The sequence below is a fragment of the Notechis scutatus genome, chromosome 1 (genome assembly GCF_049901735.1).
Source record: "Notechis scutatus isolate UNSWTSFEM ecotype Mainland chromosome 1, rNotScu1.2, whole genome shotgun sequence".
Classification (NCBI taxonomy): Eukaryota; Metazoa; Chordata; class Lepidosauria; order Squamata; family Elapidae; genus Notechis; species Notechis scutatus.
Genome location: NC_142009.1, coordinates 254,028,828 through 254,049,051, shown reverse-complemented (window position 1 = coordinate 254,049,051; position 20,224 = coordinate 254,028,828). Strand labels below are relative to the sequence as shown.

The window sequence follows — 20,224 nt, the reverse complement described above, 5'->3', positions numbered from 1 at the left end:
CTTTGCTTTGATGAAAAGAGTTATGTTGTCTCTATGGCACAAATCTTTTTATCAAAGCAAATCTAATCACTTTGCACTTGTCTAAAATATGTAATATGCAGAGCTGAAGAATCATTTTCAACAGTGAAATAATCACTATCTTAGGATTTGTAGACTTTCCAGCTAGGACATTTGCCCAAACATGTCACAAGCCATCACCAGACTGCCTATATATTGTTGATGTTAATACATATTTATGTAGCACTTGTCATACACAATGTATTTTACAAGCCATGTCTCATTCATCTTCTTTAAGCTTTATCATTACTTTGTCAGTGTTGCAAATATTTTTTTTTCTTCAAACTGGGAGATCTGACTTGCACAAGGCTACTCAAGGAATCCTTGTCAGAAATGGAAACGAATCTAAAACCATTCTAGCCCTGATATGTTTCCACCATACGGCAATAGGAGTGAAACAAACCTAAGGGAGAGAGTCACAGAGCTGGAAGAGACTTCAGAGCAGAGGTGGTATTCAGCAGGTTCTGACCAGTTCTGGAGAACCGGTAGCAGAAATTTTGAGTAGTTTGGAGAACCAGCAAATATCACCTCTGACTGGAAATTTTACAATATCCTTCCCCTGCCATGCCCACCAAGCCACGCCCACAGAACTGGTACTAAAAAAATTGGAATCCCACCACTGCTTCAGGGGTCTTCTAGTCCGCCCCCTGCTCAAGGCCTTATGCCATCCTGGTTAAATGATTGTCCAATCTAGTTTTTGAAACCTCCAGTGATGAAGCACCCACAATTCCAGGAGGCAAGCTATTCAGTTGATTAATTGTTCTAGCTGCCAGAAAATTTCTCCTTAATTCTAGGTTGGATCTCCTTAACAAGCTTCCACCCATTGCCTTTTGTCATGCCCTCTGATGCTTTGTAGTCAAACCCTCCTTCTCTTGTAGTCAAACCCTCCTTCTCAGTGACAGCCCCTCCTGTATTGAAAGACAGATAATATGTCACCCCTAATCCATCTCTTCAATAGACTAAACATACCAGGCTCCCACAACCATTCATCATAAAATTTAGCCTCCAGATCCTTTGCCATCTTTGTTGCTCTTCTCTGTGCACTTTCTAGAGTTTCAGGATCTTCTTTGTATCATGGTGACCAGAATTGTTTGCAGTACTCCAAATGTGGCCTCAACTAGTGTGACATAAATCAGCATCATCACTTCTTGTGATCTTGATGCTATCTCACTGTTGACGCAGCCCAGGACTGCACTAGCTTTTTTTGGTAGCTGCAGCACATTGCTGCTCATGGTGGTCCATGAGGATAGCTAGAACTCTCTCACAGGTACTACTGTTAAACCAGGTACCACCTATTCTGTACTTATGCATTTGGTTTTTCCTGCTTCAGTGCAGGGACTTACTTTTCTCATCACTGAACTATATCTTGTGGAAAGGGCCCAAGGCTCCCGTCTGTCAAAATCCTTCTGAATCTTGAATCTATTTTCCAAAGTGTTAGCAATTCTAGATAAAATGCAAAATTCAAAAAAAGATAGATTCAATGTATTATTGATGTTATCTGTAAATTTGATGAGTTCTTCTTCTATCCCCTTCTCTTCTAGATCATTTATAAAGATGTTGAACCTTGAAGTGCCGTACTGCACACTTCCCTTCAGATATATGTAATCTCTTTGAGGAGTACCTGCTGGATGCGACTGCTCAGAGAATTTTAAATCCATCTGGGGGTGGTACTATCTAGTTCACATTGCTCTATTTTATCCAGAAGTAGGCTGTCGTCTACTTTGTCAATGCCTTATTTTTGTGTTAAACATCTCTGAGGGAAAGCATTCTCAGAAAAGAGAGGTGATATTTCTCCACATAATAAATTTAAGTCACATATATGTTGCTGTTTAATTTTTAATAAGAGACACCTGCTTAAATTAAAATACAACATCAAAATGCAGCTCACTTTACTTGCAGTTATTTCAGATCTAGGGGAAAAAAGTCTTCCATTTCGTGAGACATGACCTGTGAACAGAGATGACCTTATAATCAGAATGTTTCAAAGGAGCACAGCCTGCCTTCATTTCAGGAATTCCTTGCCTTAATGATTCACATCCGAACCATTTAGTATTTCGGGTTAGCGTTTTGGGTTTTTGGGTTCTGTCACAAGGACAGAAAAGTTAACTTTCCAGACCTTCTTTTCTCATCCTTTGCTTTTTATGTTTTAATTTAAGAAGAGCATTTTGTGCAGGATGAGAGTCCTAACCTATTTGTTTTGCCTTTCCTTTCTTTTGCTTCCCACTCTATCCCAACCTGGAAAGCAAAATGTATCTAGTAAAATAGAATCTGTAAGGTATCCTTTCCCAACCCAGAGGTTCCTTCGTGCACTGGAATAAAACTCCCAATATCCTCAGCTAGCAAAATCTTAAGCAAGAGAATAGTGGAAGGTCTATGCCATGCTTTATTTTATTTTATTTTTTGCAAAGCACATTTTTCAATTTTCACAGGAGGTGACAAAAAGGATAGATGGGTCTCCAAAGTTTAAACCTTTACAAAAGTACATAGGGACTCACAGCTTTGTCACTACTGGAATTTTAGTCCTCAATTCTGAAATAGAATTTTCTGTTACTGCAGTAATTGCGTACGTGTGTACCCAATGAGTATTTATTGATTTATTAAAACATTTACTACCACTTCTTTATGCCTAAAACCACCCCAAAGATGGAGGGATTTGTTTTCTTTTAGGAATTCTAGTAAAAATTAGAAATCCGTGTCAGAGTGGAATATATACAGCAAGGATGAAAATCCCCACAAATAAATAAAATTAAGAATATTGTCTTGCACAATGTTTGATTATGGCCAGCAGGTGGCTCCCTTAGCACTATGGATTCACATTTTAAAAGCCGAAGACAGAATACAAATGGAGCAAGAAAAATAATGTTTTTCTTCTGCTATGCATCTTTACACATACAGAATATAGGAGAAGAAAGAAAGATAATTACATATATAACAATTATATATATATATATATATATATATATATATATATATATATATATATATATATATATATATATATATATATATATATATATATCAGCTATCAAATATATTGTTAGTGCATGCCAGTTTTCAGACAATCACTTCGTATTTGCTATTTGGTGGACTAGCTTGACTTTTAAACAAGTTATATAAAACAATGCACACTTACACTAATTAACTATATCTTTAAATCATTAAACACTCCTTTTTGAAGGTGCATCTATTTTACTGTAAGACAAAATGCATCAGAGATCAGGAAAACGATGTATATTAAAGTATTTGTGTATGTTTACGTCAACCAGCATTTTAAAAAAATGAATTAGACACTGTGACATCTTTCCCCCCTAAGCTATTAAATGGCAACAGTAGTGATTTACTATCCTAGCTTTACAGCTGACTTACACAGGGGTTCATTCTTGGTTTGAAGTCTCCTAATGCAAATGTCCCCGGAGGGAAGAGGAATTTGGAATAGCTTCCACTTTTCAAGTTCTTCCTGCAATGTAGAATTCACTTGTTTTCATTGGTATAGTTAAGTCCCTCCCAGCTCAACAAATGTGAACTGAAATATGAATTAGAACTAAAACAAAGTTATTAAGACCAGATCCTAGCATGGATACAGATGTCTCCACTTATCCTGTTTATTGCTATTGCAGTTGCACAGAAGGACCATAATATTTCTTTTACACAAATGCAGAAGAACTTTTTAAAGAAGTAGGGGACTTTTCCCCCTCTAAAAACCTGGAAAAACTAGGAAATCCATAGCCTGCATCCACTTTACTGGAATTGGTGACTGGCATTTTGTAAGCAAATGGCAGTTTTCCTGAATTAATCAAAGGATATTTTGTTTCCAAGTTTTTAGTCTACAGGCAAACTGGATTAGCTGGTGTCACTTCATCTTAACCAGCAGATACCTGAAATTTTTAAGTACAGTAGACTGAAATGTCAGTTGAGAAAATTGAACTGGGCATTTTATCTCCAGAAGAAGCAGATGGCAGATGTGCTTCACAGCCAGAACTTAATGAGACCAAATTCAGCAGTCCACATGTGGATTGGTATAAGTATGAACTTTATTCTTCAGTCTCTTTACCTAGTGGTAAGCACCTCACTTTATATTTTATTTTGGGGTGCCATCTTGTAATTTAACAATGGAGCAATATGTAGACTTAAATGTATGGTAGGCTTTTGACCATCAGCACTGATAGCTGCCAAAATAGATATAAAGATCATGCTTGAATAACTGCAGGATATAAAATCCTTGGATGTAAGATTATAATTGAATAATTGAATAATTGAACTGCAGAATTTATGTCTGATGACATTGGTTTTATTTAAATTGTCACATTTTAAATATATTTATAGGAACCATAGCAATCTTGCAATCAATGAATGCAGCTGACCTGTATTTACTTAGAGATTTTTCCATTATGCAATATTTATGTTTTTTAAATTGTTGGATGGTGATTCATCCTAGTGATGTTAACTCTGCCAATCAAAAAATAATGTGCTTCTTTGATAGTAAGTAGCTGACCTCCATCTACAGTAGGTACTTCTCTGGCACTTCTAAGAGAAAAGAAGGGAGCATGAATTAATCATGTACAAAATAAGGGTGTTCACATTGCTGCTTTGTATATTTTAAAATAAGATATTTATGGCATAAGAGATATTCTTTGTTTTCTGTAACTATAAGTCTGGTCTTTGCACGTAACAGTATAATCTCATTCATGCATGCTCAGAAATAATTCTCAATGAGTTTAGTAGATCATATGGTTGAATGTATAACGTTAACACTAAGGTCTTGCAAGCCAAGGAATGGATACTATAGGTCTTGCGAATTCTAATGTTCCATCAATATTTATAATTTAAATTCATGTCTTGACTAACCTATATGATAATAAATTTCTTAATCTTGTTCGGGTATTTTCCCACGTCATTATAGTTGTGCTTTTAAAGTTGTAACAATGTTTCGGCAGAATCTCATCTGCCATCATCAGGCTTGTGTATTGGGTTCGTCTGTGTGTCAGGCTTTGGCAGCCATTTCTGTTTTAAATTTGGTGCTAGCCTTGTGCTTTGCAGAATGTTTTTTTCTTTATCCTGATTGGTTGGGAGTCTTGGTCTGTGTTTATTGGTCTTGGAGTTTGCTGTGTTCTGCTTGATTGGTGTTTCTAATGTCTTCTATCTGGTTTGTAGCATTTTATTTTTTTTTGTCTTGATTGGCTGGCAACATTGTGTTTTGTGTATTGGGGGCTTTTAGCACAGCTTGGCTTCAGGTGAATGGCTGGCTATCGTTTATTAAGAAGTTAAGTTTCATCTGGGTGGCTGGTTGGTGTGTGTTTGGGCTGTAGGTATCAGGAAGGTCTGTTTGTGCCCAGGTGCTTGCTTGGCTTGTGGTGTGGAGATATTTTTGTTTGTGAGTGCAGGCTTCCAGATAATTGACAGATTATAGCATCGACTTCAATGGCACCAAAACCCTAGCCACTATAGAAAACCCCAGCTACAGAATTATCAGAGAAGCCATAGAGATTGAAAAAAGACCTAAAAGCATGAATAGAAAAGATGACTCCACCAGACTGCCAATTATCTATCTTCAAAACTTCGCCAAGATACTTTCAATCTTACACAGGAAAAGACCCGAACACGCCAAGACCTGGATACACACACACACACACACACATATGTATATTGTATCATCAAGTGGTTGTTTTGGCACAACTGCAACTAACTCAGGTACCTTTGTTGCAACAAAGACTATTTTACCAATGGTGATGGCAACTTTGGACTAAATTGCTACACAGAACTATCATACATACTTGTTACCTCTTAATTTCGCCTGAGAATTTAAAATAAAATGCACTGAACTGTCAATTGAAAAGATGGAAGTGGATACATTTTCTTTAGCAAATGAATTAAATTTACATATATATGGGGGGGATCTACATGACTTGCCAGACTACATATCTTGCCAGAGTATTGTATTGTATTGTATTCACATATTAGTAATTGAATTTGTTGTTCATAAGCTGCCTCATTCACATATGTCAATGAATTAATTCTTCACAATTTCCATCATGTTGCAAAAAAGAAGGAATAGAAAAGGGATACTTTTCAAATGGAAATGGAGAATTGCAAATATTCCACTCTCAGTTCTGCCCTACTTGTAGTTTTCATGCAGAACATTGATATCAAAATGGCCATCTAAGACCAATTTTAAGGACTGTCTTGAAAATAAGAGTGAGAAGAAATCCTTACTGAAGATTCGTTGAAGTTAATACCCTAAAGCATTTTTTTTTTTACTTCCAAAACCTTTTGGATCATCTTATTATGTTTGGTTTGTTAGCTGTTTTGCAAAGCAAGATTGAATCCCAAACGCTATTAAATACAATGTTTAAAAATAAAAACAGGGTACAAAGAACAATTCCTGTCTACAAGGAAGACTTTGTAAAATAGCACACATTTTGTTTGTGTTCATATGTATAAAATTCTTCAAATTCTACTCAGTATTTTCAAGGTTCAGTGACTGAGAGAAACAAAATGGTTCATACCTGGTTCAGTATTATATTGAGGTTTTCCCTGCTGTAATAAGTTTATTTCATGATGTATGTCATCTCACATGATTCATAGGAGATATCTGACTTAGGTTCACATTTGATGTATAATCACTTGTTACCTGAGCAAGTACAAGCAAATGAAACATATGACACCTGAATGTAAGCAGTGTCTTATTTACATCTAGTGGGAAAAGAACAATCTCATAGGAATAAGAAACAATTCTAAAGCATAATTAGCAGCTGCTTATGAAAATAGAAGACAGTAGAAAGGCGGTGAATTTCTCCAGTTATCCTGTGACTTGTTCAAGTACTGTTGTTGCATCTTCTTTATCACTTCTTTGTGTTTTTTTTTCTCTTTAACTTTACAGGTAGTCCTTGAGTTATAACTACAATGAAACACAAAAAATCTATATTGATAAGCAAGGAAGTTAAGTATATTTTGCCCCATTTTGCAAGTGAGTTAAGTGAATCACTGTAGTCGTTAAGTTAGTAACAGAGTTGTTAAATGAATCTGGCTTCCCATTGACTTTGCTTGTCAGAAAGTCACAAAAGATGGTCACTTAACTCTGGCACATTGCAAACATCATAAATTACCATTGGTTGCCAAAGCATCCAAAGTTTGATAACCTGACTATGAGGATGTCATGTGAAAACAGTCATAACTAACTTTTTGTAGTACCATTGTAATGAATTATTTAAACCTAGTGGTAAAGTGATTAGTTCACATGACTTGGTAATAAATAGATATAACCAATCTGGCATTACAACAGTAGGAGAACCAATAGAAAGAACTGAAACATTTGAGTCTTTGGTACATTTCTGCTGCCCTCTAGTGAGCTTCCATTTTTAAAAAATATCTCAGCTCTGTCTTAGAGTAGAACAATTCTCATGTTAATAAGGGTATTTGAATAAACTATAGCAATTTCAGGGCCTATTGTTCTCTCTTGACTATTGTAATGCATTCTGTCTGTCTCCTTATTTCCTGTTTCCTCTTCTAATTTTGTCATGTGGATGCTGCTGATTTTATTTCTAAGCGCCATCACATTATTACACTTACATGTACATACTTAGTTTTTAATGGACTGCTATTTTTGATACATGTAAATGCTGACTATTTCTGTGTCCAAATCCCTATGTTTAAAATCTTTCTTGTGAAAGTTATTGTAAGTTGGCTTTTAAGGCAGGCAATGGATCAAAAGAAAGAGTTGAATCTTGAACAGGAAATTATATATCTTTTTTCTCATATTCAATACCAGTGAGTTGTCAATAAGCCAGTGGGCTTATTAAGAATGGCCAGTTCCACTTTGGTTGGTGACAAGATTATCTTCTGCCTCCTTTCTGTAGCACAGAATTTTGGTCATCAAGATGCTTAAATTTGTCAAATCCTGCCTCTTCACAACATCTGGCCATCTGGGACCTCTTCTGGAAGGAAAGGTGAATAATTAGAGGTGCTCATAGTGTTTCTGTTCATTGAGGGTCTCTAAAATATCTGGTATTGTTTCTTGACAGAGTGGCACTGCCCCTGAAAGAACATGCCAGCAATGTCAAGGTATTCCTGTGACTGCAGCTGTTGCTCGGTGGACAAATGTAGATTGTGGCCAGAGGGTCTTTTGGTCAGTTCTATTGCAGAGAAACCACAGATTGATGGATGGATGGATGGATGGATGGATTGACTGATGATTGAACTTATAAAGCTACCTCGCTTACATGCGATAATTTTAGACAGCTCACAATAAAACCAATGAAACAACAATGAAACAATTGTATCACTCTTACCAATGAGTATAAAGGTCTCTGACTATTCTATATGGCAAGGGTCTTCAAACTTGGCAAGTTGAAGACTTGTGGACTTCAACTCCCAGAATTCCTGAGCTAACATGACTGGAGGAGGAATTCTGGGAGTTGAAGTCTACAAGTCTTAAAGCTGTCAAGTTTGAAGACCCCTGCTTATGGCATTGATTAGGTTTGTTCCATTATTATATTTGGGTTTGATTATATCATGGATATTTTATTGTATTTTATGGATGTAATTTAAACTACTGCAAATATTTTCAACTGCAGCAGATATGTGTTCAATAAATACCTTTCCCTAGCTTGGAAAATTGAAGAAGAAACAAATATGGAATTGCTGCTAAAATCTGTCTACATTCCACCCAAGAGTTCATCCAGGAAGCTTATTGTAAAATGCTTTATTAAATGTCATCCTTGGGTTTCTCTCCAGGTCTTTTGCTCAGTATGGGATATGATTAAACAAAGCACCCATTAAACAATGTGTAGCAAACACAGAATGCCCATTGGATCTAGCCATGTCCCTAACCTTTATTACTAGTGAACCCAACAGATACTTTTCTTCCCCTACAACATACTTAATTCATCTCAAAGTACCTAAGCACTGAAGGGACTTTATCTTGGCATGATGTCATGCTCTCCCAAAGTGTTCTGTAATTTGATATATATAGTTTGCCAAATACTAAATGTTATGGTCCCCTATATCCATGTAATGCTCCTACATCATCTTTTTCATTCTTTTTAGACAATTGTTTTTATGTACACTTTTAAAAATATTTTAAGCTTTTTATTATTTTAGGCTCTGATGTATCTTTTATGCTTTTTAATTATCCATACCTCAAAATGTCATATGCTTGACCATAATAAATATTTATTTTGATTTGATTTGAATATGCTTTATTATTTATATATTACATTTGTATGTCATTTATTCATAAGGCTTTCCAGTACATCAGGTGGCCCCCAAACATACCAAGCATAATTGTCTCCAAAAGTGATATATTAGTATTAAAAAGTGAAATGACTTAGCTTGGTAGAGTGTTGTTTGTGTGTGCACACTGTGACTGACAATCTCACTGCTTTCAAAATGAGGTTAACTTCTAAAAGCACTTTATATATACATATATAGAAAAAAAACTCTACTCCTTAGAAATGTTGGGGTATCTTAGTGTAATCATTTTACTTTTATTGGCTACTGTTCCAGGTAATCATAACTATTGGACCATCTCCCATTTAGAGTGGTGAATAGGAAGCATCTTTCACAGCAAGATTTTTGCAGTGTTACTTATTTCACATATAACATATTTCACCTGGTAACATCCTCCACTTTGATTCCAGTTTGGGGCTTAACTTCTCTAAGTATAGTTAACCAGGCACCTTTTATAAAGAATAAACCATAGCATTTAAATACTACTGAATTAATAATCACCGTGCCCATTGGCAGAAGGAAGGCTAACAAACCTGCCACAGTTAGAACTTTTAGGGTTGAGCATTCCAATTGCTACTACTTCAATTGCTACTATTAATTTAAAAGAGCCTTCTATACTCCTAGCAGATTTTTGTATCATTTATTAGACTTGGCTTTATCTATAAAAATCCCTCTCTATCTTTGCCAGAGATAACTGAAAGCTCACATAGAGATTTGACATGCTGTCACTGCCCTCTGCCCTCAAGGTTCTTGGCTTATGTACTCACATGGCAAAAACTAGATGGAAACTAATCTGGATATAGAAGTTCAATATTTCCCAAGGGTATAATATATCTTGCCTGCTCTTCCTCCTTCTGATGAGCTATTTACTTTTAAGTTAGGAAACTGTTATACAAATCCTAGTCTATTTAAAGAGCAAATGTCCAGTGATTTATGACTCTACAGAACAGGTTGGCATAGTTAAAGCTGGCCCTCTTTCCTACACACATTGGTTAAAGCTGGCCCTCTTTCCTACACAGTATAATAGATAAAGATATATTTTCTCAAAGCAAAAGATGATTGATATACGCAACTCTCTAATTTCACCACACAACTACTGTATTAAATTAATGGACTGTACCAAAAATGTTGTGTGTGACTAAAATCAGTAAATGAGTTGTTTCAGAACAGATTCCTTGTTGCCTTTCCTATTATCTCTTCTATTGTTCTGTCAGCATGGATTTCTTTTTGTGTCTAAGTTTTTCAAATGTCTTACCTCTCACTTTATTTAAGCCCTTTCTTGTCTTGGGGAAATGCTTAATGGTCTATGCTGGAAGTCATAAATTAAGTCAATTTCCATTCCTCTCACTACCCATAATGACATTCCATATTGGTACTGGGATTTCTGGAAGCTAATTCCATGAAATACTAAGAACACTCTTGCATTGTAATTAGAAAGGTCTACTGTGATGAACTAATGAACAGTATTTAAATGAATCAACAGAGTATTTTTGCAAAACAGATGGTTCAGTGCTGATTCTAACATGAGGATTTATCGATCTTGAGAATTACTCTTGCAAAAAGGGATTTGTGTACCTTGCCATAATTCTGAATGATGACTACTTTTCTCCCAATGATTTCCAGGCATTAAAATCTACTCCCCCTAAAAAAATTCCCTACTCTGTATAAAGTTTCCTCTCTCTTCTGCAAGAAACATTTGCAAATTAGGGGGAAAGATGCTGGACAAGAGAGTTTGCATTCCAGACATGTTTTCCTTGGGAAAGCTCAACCGATGAGATTGCTCATGGTGTCTGAAGTTTGACTGATCACCAGACTTATGTTGGGAAAGACATTTTCATTTTGTCAGTTGTCTCTGGAAGTGAATAACTTGCTTATTGTAGGACTAGACTACTAACAGACTGCCTATACCCATATACAGTGCCTAGAAGTGCCTTGCTCTTGGGCATTTTAATAAATAAAGTTAGATTAACTAGTACCAGGGACAGAGCTTTTGTTTTGGTGATGTCTTCCTTTGCAGCTGTCTTCTGCAGAAAATGAGGGTGGCTTCACCCTTTTCCAATCCTATTTCTTTTAATCTCTGGAGTTACTTCACATTCACTTTGTGCCTGACAATTGTGAAAGGTTGCAATTAAGTTCATTTGTCTTTTTTAATGGGACTTTGTACACTAGCAGCAGAAAGGTAGAGATGCCCCCAAAAGGAGTGCATGAATGATAAAATGGTAAGATAAATAAACACTTTGAAGGATTCACATAATTGAGTCTTTTTAAAAAATATTACTTATCTCTTTTTATTTATAACTTACATTTTTAGTTCCTTTGAGGAGGATAGCTTGGAAAAAATATTTTTGCTTTACAAAAAATCAGTGTAGGAAGCAGAGTGTTATAAATAAAGACGAGTCTAAAAAGTCTAAATATTTTTTTAAAAAAGAGAAATTGGCTGCCTGTTCGTCTCCACTGGCAAGTGTGAACAATGCTGTTTTACTTAAAAGTCCATTCTGTCTGACATCATATAGCATAAAAGTAGACATTTACACAAATGTTGTTAATTAGGCTTCTATTTATCATGTTTACTTTTTTTCTGCACCCTCCTGAAACTCTTCACAAGAAAGAGTTAGATAATAAGGTAAAATGGCTTTACAGATAGCACATTTCTCAATCTCTGTATCTTGTGATTTAAGCAGACTCAAAATTGACTTTAACAAGGTGGTGTTGAAAGAGATTGTCATACATAAGCAATGGCTTCGTGTTTTGTTCTGTTTTTTCCTACATTCAATTGGCTCCGGAGAGGAAGACAAATTAAAGATAAAGGAATAAAAATAGCATTCTCAAAATGAAGGAAACTTTGTGCTGATGATTCTTAAGAATCCATTTTAAGATCTGTACAATTTGATGATCAAACAAGAGTCGATGGTAAATGTGACAGCAAAGTTTGCAGATGACACGAAACAACTGAGCTATGGAAGGCTGCTCTGACTTTTCAATACTTTAGCCAAGAGATTCACAAGTTGAAGCAGGGGATTAAGTAATTCAAAGCTAGCCATGTGCCTTACATGCTTGATAGCTTTTCTGACACTTATAAATTAAAATTAAATTAAAACTAAAACTTAATTTCCATGTATGAAGAAATTGAGTCTGATTGGATTCCTCACACCGACATGAGAATAGCCATAGCAATAGCAATTAGACTTATACACTCCTTCACAGTGCTTTACAGACCTCTTTAAGTGGTTTATAGAGTCAGCATCTTTCTCCCAACAATCTGAGTCCTCAGTTTACTGACCTTGGAAGGATGGAAGGCTGAGTCAACCTTGAGCAGGTGGGAATCGAACTGCCAAACTGCCGGCAGCCAACAGTCAGCAGAAGTAGCCTGCAATACTGCATTCTAATCACTGTGCCACCACAGCTCACCACCACAGCTCATGAAGGTAGTTCTTCAGTTTTATTATATATTTTATTTATTTAGAGTGGCAGGCTTACACTGTTTTAGGCTTCTCTTTCTTTTCATTTCTACAGTCAATTACAAACCCTCAATTTCTCTCTCTCTCTCTCTCTCTCTCTCTCTCTCTCTCTCTCTCTCTTTGTTAATGGAATGAATGGAATTCTTGTGCAACCCTGTCAACAAGTGGAAGTTTAACCTTGTTCTCAGTTCTCCCATTATTGTCTCAACCCTGGCCACTTCAGCTTAAGTTCTTAGATCAAAACTTTCCTTTCAGTGTTGGGGTGAATTAAAGTCTCTCAACAATGAGTCAGTGGTAGTCAAAAGAATATACGTTTTGGCTCCACTGTTTGTTTATGTCTTTAAGAATGGGGTTAGCAAGGAAATTAATGCTAATTTTCCATGCTCACTTCTTTTTCTGTGTCCTACATGGTTTTGTAAATATTTTATATATCATTGTGTTAGCTCGCTTTTTGTGATGACTGCTTCTAAATTAGTAGGGTCAGGAGAAGGCAACACTTCATGTTTGCTAATGTTCTCTGTCCAGCCTGGAAAGCCACAGAAGCCAATAAATGTAGTAGTTCTCTCCACAAAGGGACAAACTTCTCACCATCCCATACAACTCAATGGCCTTAGGTAGAACAATTCTAACAGCTATCTCCACAGATACAGGTGGCCCTCAACTTACATGCCCAAAATGTCCATTGCTAAGCAAGACAGTTATTGAGTTTTGCCCCATTGTATTATCTTTCTTGCCATAGTTGTTAAATGAATCACTGCAGTTGCTAAATTAGTAAACATGGTTGTTGTGTTGAATCTGACTTTGCTTGTCAGAAGGTCGCAAAAAGCAATCACATGGCCCCAAGATACTGTAACCGTCATACATATGTGCCAGTTACCAAGCATCTGAATTTGATCATGTGACCATGGGGATGCTACAAAAGCCATACACTGAAAAATGGTCATAAGTCACTTTTTTTAGTGCTGTTGTAACTTTGAATGGTCACTGAATGAATAGTTGTAAGTTGAGGGCCACCTCTGTCTGTGGCTAGAAAAAGCAGTTGAAAAATTTCCTTCCTCAACTCAAACAAGGGCACATTTTTAAAATAGTTCCTCAAGGTCCCAGTTGACAGGTATTTGAACATGGCATGACAATGATGTATTTATAACTTTAAGAAATAAAAGGACTGCCAAGCTAGGCCAGTCCAGTCCAGTCCAGGCACTTAAAACACTTGGAAAAATTCTAAAAGGAAATATGTGATTCTTGCTATAAAGCAGTAAGCAACTCAAGGCTTCCCTGGATCTCCCAAATGGGAAAGTCACACTCATTGTAAAAATGCCAGAACACAATTGGGAACAACATGTAGATGGACCAGAATAGATCACACAATTTCCTCATGTTTTTCTCTCAACCATCCCCATGCTCAAAGAGTGGATTTTGAAAAATTCACAGCCCCTATCACACACTCAGAATAAAGGGCACCCTAACAAAGAACAGAAAAATGTCTTTTTTAGATATAAAAGACGAAAAGGCTTTTTAGGGGGAAAAAAACATACATCCTGAAGTATATTTTGGTTCAAAGGTTTTTCCATTTCACAAACCTTTCCCTAGCAATTTTCAAATGTACTTGTACATGTACTGTATTTCCTTTGAAATTGCCTAATGTCCCCTTAACAATCTTTGTTATGCACCCTACCCCACTTAACTAAACTACTAATAATGTTGGTCTCACTTTGTAAGAATACTACAATTCTTTTTCTACCTTTCAGATTTGTAGAATTTGTTAGTTTTGTGCCACTTCACACTCATGTAATCTTTTCATTGAGGTCTTTATCATATCATATTTCTTTCCCAACCTTCAGCTATGTCCAAAAAAACGCATGAGGGGGCAAGTTACAGCACATGGAAATAAGCATGCATACTCCTTTTTACCTATGCACAAGATTTATTTATTTATTTTTGTTCAATCATTCATTCATTCAATTTATATAGCTCCCATCTCACCTTTAGATGACTTTGGGAATTTTACAAAAAAAAATGTACATAAAATGTACAATATAAAAATAAAATGTATACCAGCAAAGAACAATCTGATCTAACTAACTATCCATACATCCAGGAAGGGAAGTTCAGCCTCGTGAAATAGCAACAGAGATGGAGGCCAACCTCATGATACCTGCATATCACATTCTGATTGAGAACATAAGATCCACCTTCCAAAACACAGGATTTTTTTGTTTCTTTGTTTACAATAATGGACTCGAAGTAGAGAAAAGACCAAGAGAGTTCAGGATTATCTGTGGGGTTTTTTTTCCCAGCTAAGGAAAAACCCTTTATGTTTAGATTTGATCCTTCTACAGCCTTTTCTGTTTAATACTCTTTGTCAAGAGATTTGGAGCATTTAAGAGAGAAGTTTCTACATCTGTTCTCTTGATTTATGGAATATTTCACTTAGAGGTCTTAATAACATTTCGGAGAAGCCATAAAAATACCTTGGTACCATATGATAACCAACAATATTAAGGGTTACCCTTCTTGATATAACACAGAGCTTTTCATAAGAAGCTTTGCTAATTTACATGACAAAAGGCACCCATCCTGTTTTTTGACAGACTGGAGAACTTCAATGCTTAAGCAATAAACAGCATGATGTCTATTTTAAGATACAGTTTTTATCTGTTTTGAAGAAACTGTGTTATTGTCAGCTTACCTGGAGAAAGGGGGCTGCAAGGGGGATCACTATATGGAGATCAAGTATATAATAAAATAATAAAGTTGGGATAAAATAGTTTTTTAAAAAAAAAAAGTTCAGTGTGATAAGAAATCCACATATTGTTTACTCTCTATCATGTCAACACTAACATTTGAAAACTAGACTTTGTTCATAACTTTCGAATTATATATTAATTTCTTTATACCAAAGTTCTACTCCTGATTCATGCTTTTATGTCCAGATCCACATACCAAAGGAAATGTAATTTCTATTCAGAGCCCATTTTAACACTGCGCTTAGTAGAAAATTCATAGAGTTCACCTCAATGTAAATGGACAAGGACTGTTACTCACTAATAAACCACACAGATGTAACATCTGGAATGTTTGAAAAAACCTTTTTTGTGAAATTTTAAACATACCAATTAGGCTGCTCTTTCCTTAACTGAAGTTACTCTTTGTTGTTTACAGACATATCTATACATTGGTCATACAAACATCTTAGTTTTAAAAATCTAACATAATGCACACTTATTTTGATATAAAATGGTTTATTAATGAACAATTTAGAGTAATGTAAATATAGTAGTCTGTATTTCGTAAGAGAGTTTCCAAAACTGGAAGTTATTTTTATTTTCTTTTTTTTCCCCCTCTCTCTCCCTGGGGTTCACTAAACACTCATCCAGGCATATACAGATACAGGGACAAAATGTCAAGTTGTAAATAATGACAGGAAGTATTTTCAAAGAATGTATACGCTTTATTTGTAAGCTTCAAAAATTCTTTAAATGGATGCTGAATGAAAATTTCTGTTTATTACATTTTTCCTTTGTTTTGGAATAAGTGTTCTTGTCCTTCAGATAAATTTATCTAGTTGAATGTATTTTAGTCTCCTCTTCTTTTTGCTACTATCAAAAGAACACAGTGTTCAAAAGACTGCATAAAAAGGAAGTAGTGAAATGCCAAAGGAAGTCAGATATTATCCTATTTCCACAGTTTCCTAGATAATATGCCAACATATCCAATAAATAGCAAATTCACATTCTTCTTTTTTGCTTTTGTCAATTTCCTTTTTATTTAATTGTTCACTTTCTTTGGTAACATCCCCAACTTATTTGGTAACATCCCCAACTGTTCACTTTCTTTGGTAACATCCCCAACTTAATTTATTTACTTTGGTAATATCCCCAATTATCCTGCTTTTTTCTTTTAGGAGGTCAGCAACTCTTCTAATGCATGTTAGCTTTGTCCTACTTATCCATGCAAACTTTATTTTGTCTGAAATCTGGCAGAATCAAAGTATAGAGCTTCTGCAATGTGACAGTTCTGGGTTTCAGAAAAAAAAAATTCTCCATTTTCTATCCCATCAGGTAGAAAGTGGTACTGTGTCTTAGGAATAAGCAACTGGGTTTTCAGTAAATATTTTTCAATATTCTCTGAAATTATGAATAAATTTGTGTGCCACACTGTATCTGTAGTTCCCATTGACTTTAATATTTTTCCAGCTGTTTATATACAGAATAAGAGAGTTGGAATGGACCATGGAGGTCATCTAGTTCAACCCCCTTTACCATTTTAATTGCATCAGAATAGAGCTGGAAGGGACCTTAGAGATCTTCTAGTCCAACCAACTGCTCAAGCAAGAGGCACTATATAATTTGAGACAAATAGCTGTCCAGTCTCTTCTTAAAAACCTCAAGTGATGAAGTACCCACAACTTCTAAAGCAGGGGTGTCAAACTCAATGGTCAGATCTGGAACACAGGGTGCTTAGATCTGGCCCATGGGCCCACCCTGGAAATAGCAAAGGACCATCCTGTGGTCCTGTGCCAGTGAAAAAAGAGCTTGGGGAGGCCATGCATGGCCCTCCTGAGCTCTGTTTTCACTGGCAGAGGGCTGCAGGAGGCCATCATGGCCAAAAACGGAGCCCAGGTGGTCCGTATATGGCCTCCCTGAGCTCCATGTTTGCTTGGAGAGGGCGGCAGGAGGCTGTCGTGGCCAAAAACAGAGCCTTAATGAGTGACATCGAGCTGGCCAGTCCCACCGTGGCCATGTCCCCCACAGCTCCCCCAAGGTCATGCAACCCTGTTGTGGCCATCAATGAAATTGAGTTTGACACCCCTGTTCTAAAGGCAAGCTATTCCACTGGTTAATTGTTTTCACTGTTAGGAAGTTTCTCCTTAATTCCAGATTACTTCTCTCCTTGATTAATTTTCATCCATTGATTCTTGTCTTGCTTTCTGGTGCTTTGAAAAATAAGTTGACCCCACCCCCTCTTCTTTATGGCAGCCCCTCAAATACTGGAGTACTGCTCTCATGTCACCCCTAACCCTTCTTTTCTCTAACTAGCTATACCCAATTCCTGCAACCATTCTTCATATGTTGTAGTCTCCAGACTTCTAATCATCTTGGTTGCTCTTCTCTGCACTCTTTCCAAAGTCTCAACATCTGTTTTCTAATGTGGTGACCAAAACTGGATGCAGTAAATTGTTTACACAATCAAGATGCACCAGTTTACCCTGCCACTAGCCTGAATGAGATTATTTATTAATTAATGAACTGATAGGCTTCCCCAAACTATTACAACTCTGACTTGGCACATTGGCTTGGCATAGAGAGAGAGCAAGAGTTGTTAACTACCATTGGTTTCTCACAGACTTTCTTCTCTATGGCTGGGCCATCTGAAGACTCTTGTTTTGGTTTTTTCCTCTAGTCTTCCTGATTTTTTTTTTATTTTTTTTTGCATCATGCATATTTTAAACTATTATTTCTCTTCATTATTAACAAAAGGTAATGTGGCTAGTAAATAAAATATTTCCTTTTATTTTTCTTAGAATTTCCATAAATGTCTATCATATGTAAACAAGCTTCAATAAATTGCTTGTTTACAATACTTAGAATAGCTCTTCTGAGCTATCTTTCTTTTGTTTAGCCACTGTTTGTTTTTTTTAATCTTCCCATTCTATATTTATCTAATGTAGACTAAATTCTTCAAGGCAAAGACTAAAAAGTATTGTAAAAAGTATTGTAAAAATGCCATGTACAGCATGAAAATGGCTACTATAAATACATTTCAAATAAATTAGAACAGATTCCACTGTTGAAGTTGGATACAGTGTTGAGTTTATAACAAAACTCAAGGCATAGGCAACAGCTAAAATATGTATCAGTATTTGCTGTTGTAGAACAAACTGCTTGTAAGAGATTGGGCCCTATTTCCCCACCGTTTCAAATCAAGTATTTCGTTTCAATTCCAGATTTGATAGCTATCATTTTATCAAGTTGGAAATGAAATAGAACAGCCAAAGATCAAGCTATTTTTCTTCATATGTAAGGATTTTCTATATAAGTATATACATCTGGAAATCTCATTTTGAAGTGTCATTTCAAGAATAAAATCACTTCTTTTTAATCATACTGCTAGTTTTGGTACTTTGATGAAAAGTACTGACCGTAATATTTAACTTCCACAGAACTAACCCTATTCTAAAACCTTATTCTAAGAGAATCTCAAAGTGATGGGATGGTCTAATATATATTAACGTATTGTGTGGTATTGCTTAGTGTTAGTATATTAATGTATTGTATGGTGTTGTACCCTATTAGTATAATCATAATGTTATGAATTGTGCATTTGTCCAGCTGTATTTCAGCTTCAGTTATTATTGTTATTATCATTTCCATCATCATTTTCTCAGCAGATGAATGCACTTGGCTGACATTGAATGGGTCCAGAAATTAAGCATTAAGCCCAATTAAGTATTCCCATTACCTGGAATTTCTGTAGGCTATACTGAAAAAAAACCTCCCAGAATAACACAATGGCTAACTCTCTCTTATCTATGATTTAAAAAAAAAAAAAAAAAAAAAAACACTGAATGAACATGTTTATGTGGCCACCACAGGTGGAGCTCAACTTGAGTGATAATGATGAAGATGGTGCTAGACTTATGTCCCACATTTGTCCATGTACTCACAGTGTACATGGCATTCCCACAGCAACCATTTCAAATAGGTTGGGGTGAGAGAGAATGACTAAGTTTAGTATCAAATAATACATTTCCATATTTGAGAATATACTTTAACTAATCAACATCTCACTCACTAGATATCTTCTTCAATTGCATGAAAATGACAGAGTTGATATGTCAGGCCCGAATGACTCTAAGGGATTGCAGAGTTGACAGAGGATACACAGTAAGAGATGTAAAGAGACAACACTGATGGATCTTTGGATGACTCCTGCTGTGTATTTTTAACCTATGTATGTTGTGAATATACAGAGAAGACAAGAAAAAAATTAAGAATGAAATCCAACATATGAATTAAATACCGACTGTAAAGTATTTTAATTCCTTTGATTATAATAGGAAAAGGGATTGAGTTCTTAGGCTGACCTTTCCCCATATTTTTTTTTAATTTTTATTGATTTTTAAGACAAACATAGACAAACAAAACATAAAAACATCAATCCATCTTCCATATATATACATACAGTGTGTCGGTTGGTTTACAAATTGTTTTGTGCTTCCATTTCGTAGTCTTCAATTACAATTACATTGTACATATTCTCATATTTTCAATCAAATATTAAATACATTAATATCATTGTTAATCAGTCATTTGACTATACTTTTATTCATTCATGCTTTACAAGGTAATCCATATTTTACTTTGTTTTATAGCAATTCATATTATCATCTCAAATCTATCCTATAATCATTTTGTAGATATAATAAAAATAATATATCTTTATATATTCATTATATTCTAAAAATCTACATATTTCATTAC

The 20,224-nt window shown here is 35.6% G+C and overlaps 1 protein-coding gene across 2 annotated transcripts in view; it reads left to right on the top strand.

Moving 5' to 3' along the window:
- Window positions 1–3,611: 3,611 nt before the first annotated feature.
- ANO3 (anoctamin 3) overlaps window positions 3,612–20,224 on the top strand; it is a 258,297-nt gene continuing 241,684 nt past the window's right edge. The window contains exon 1 of one of the 2 annotated variants that reach the window (XM_026664760.2): window positions 3,612–4,114. In XM_026664760.2, coding sequence (XP_026520545.1) covers window positions 3,961–4,114 — 154 coding nt within the window. In that variant the 5' untranslated portion in view covers window positions 3,612–3,960. The remainder of the gene's footprint in view (window positions 4,115–20,224) is intronic. The other variant, XM_087951086.1, reaches the window with a different exon arrangement.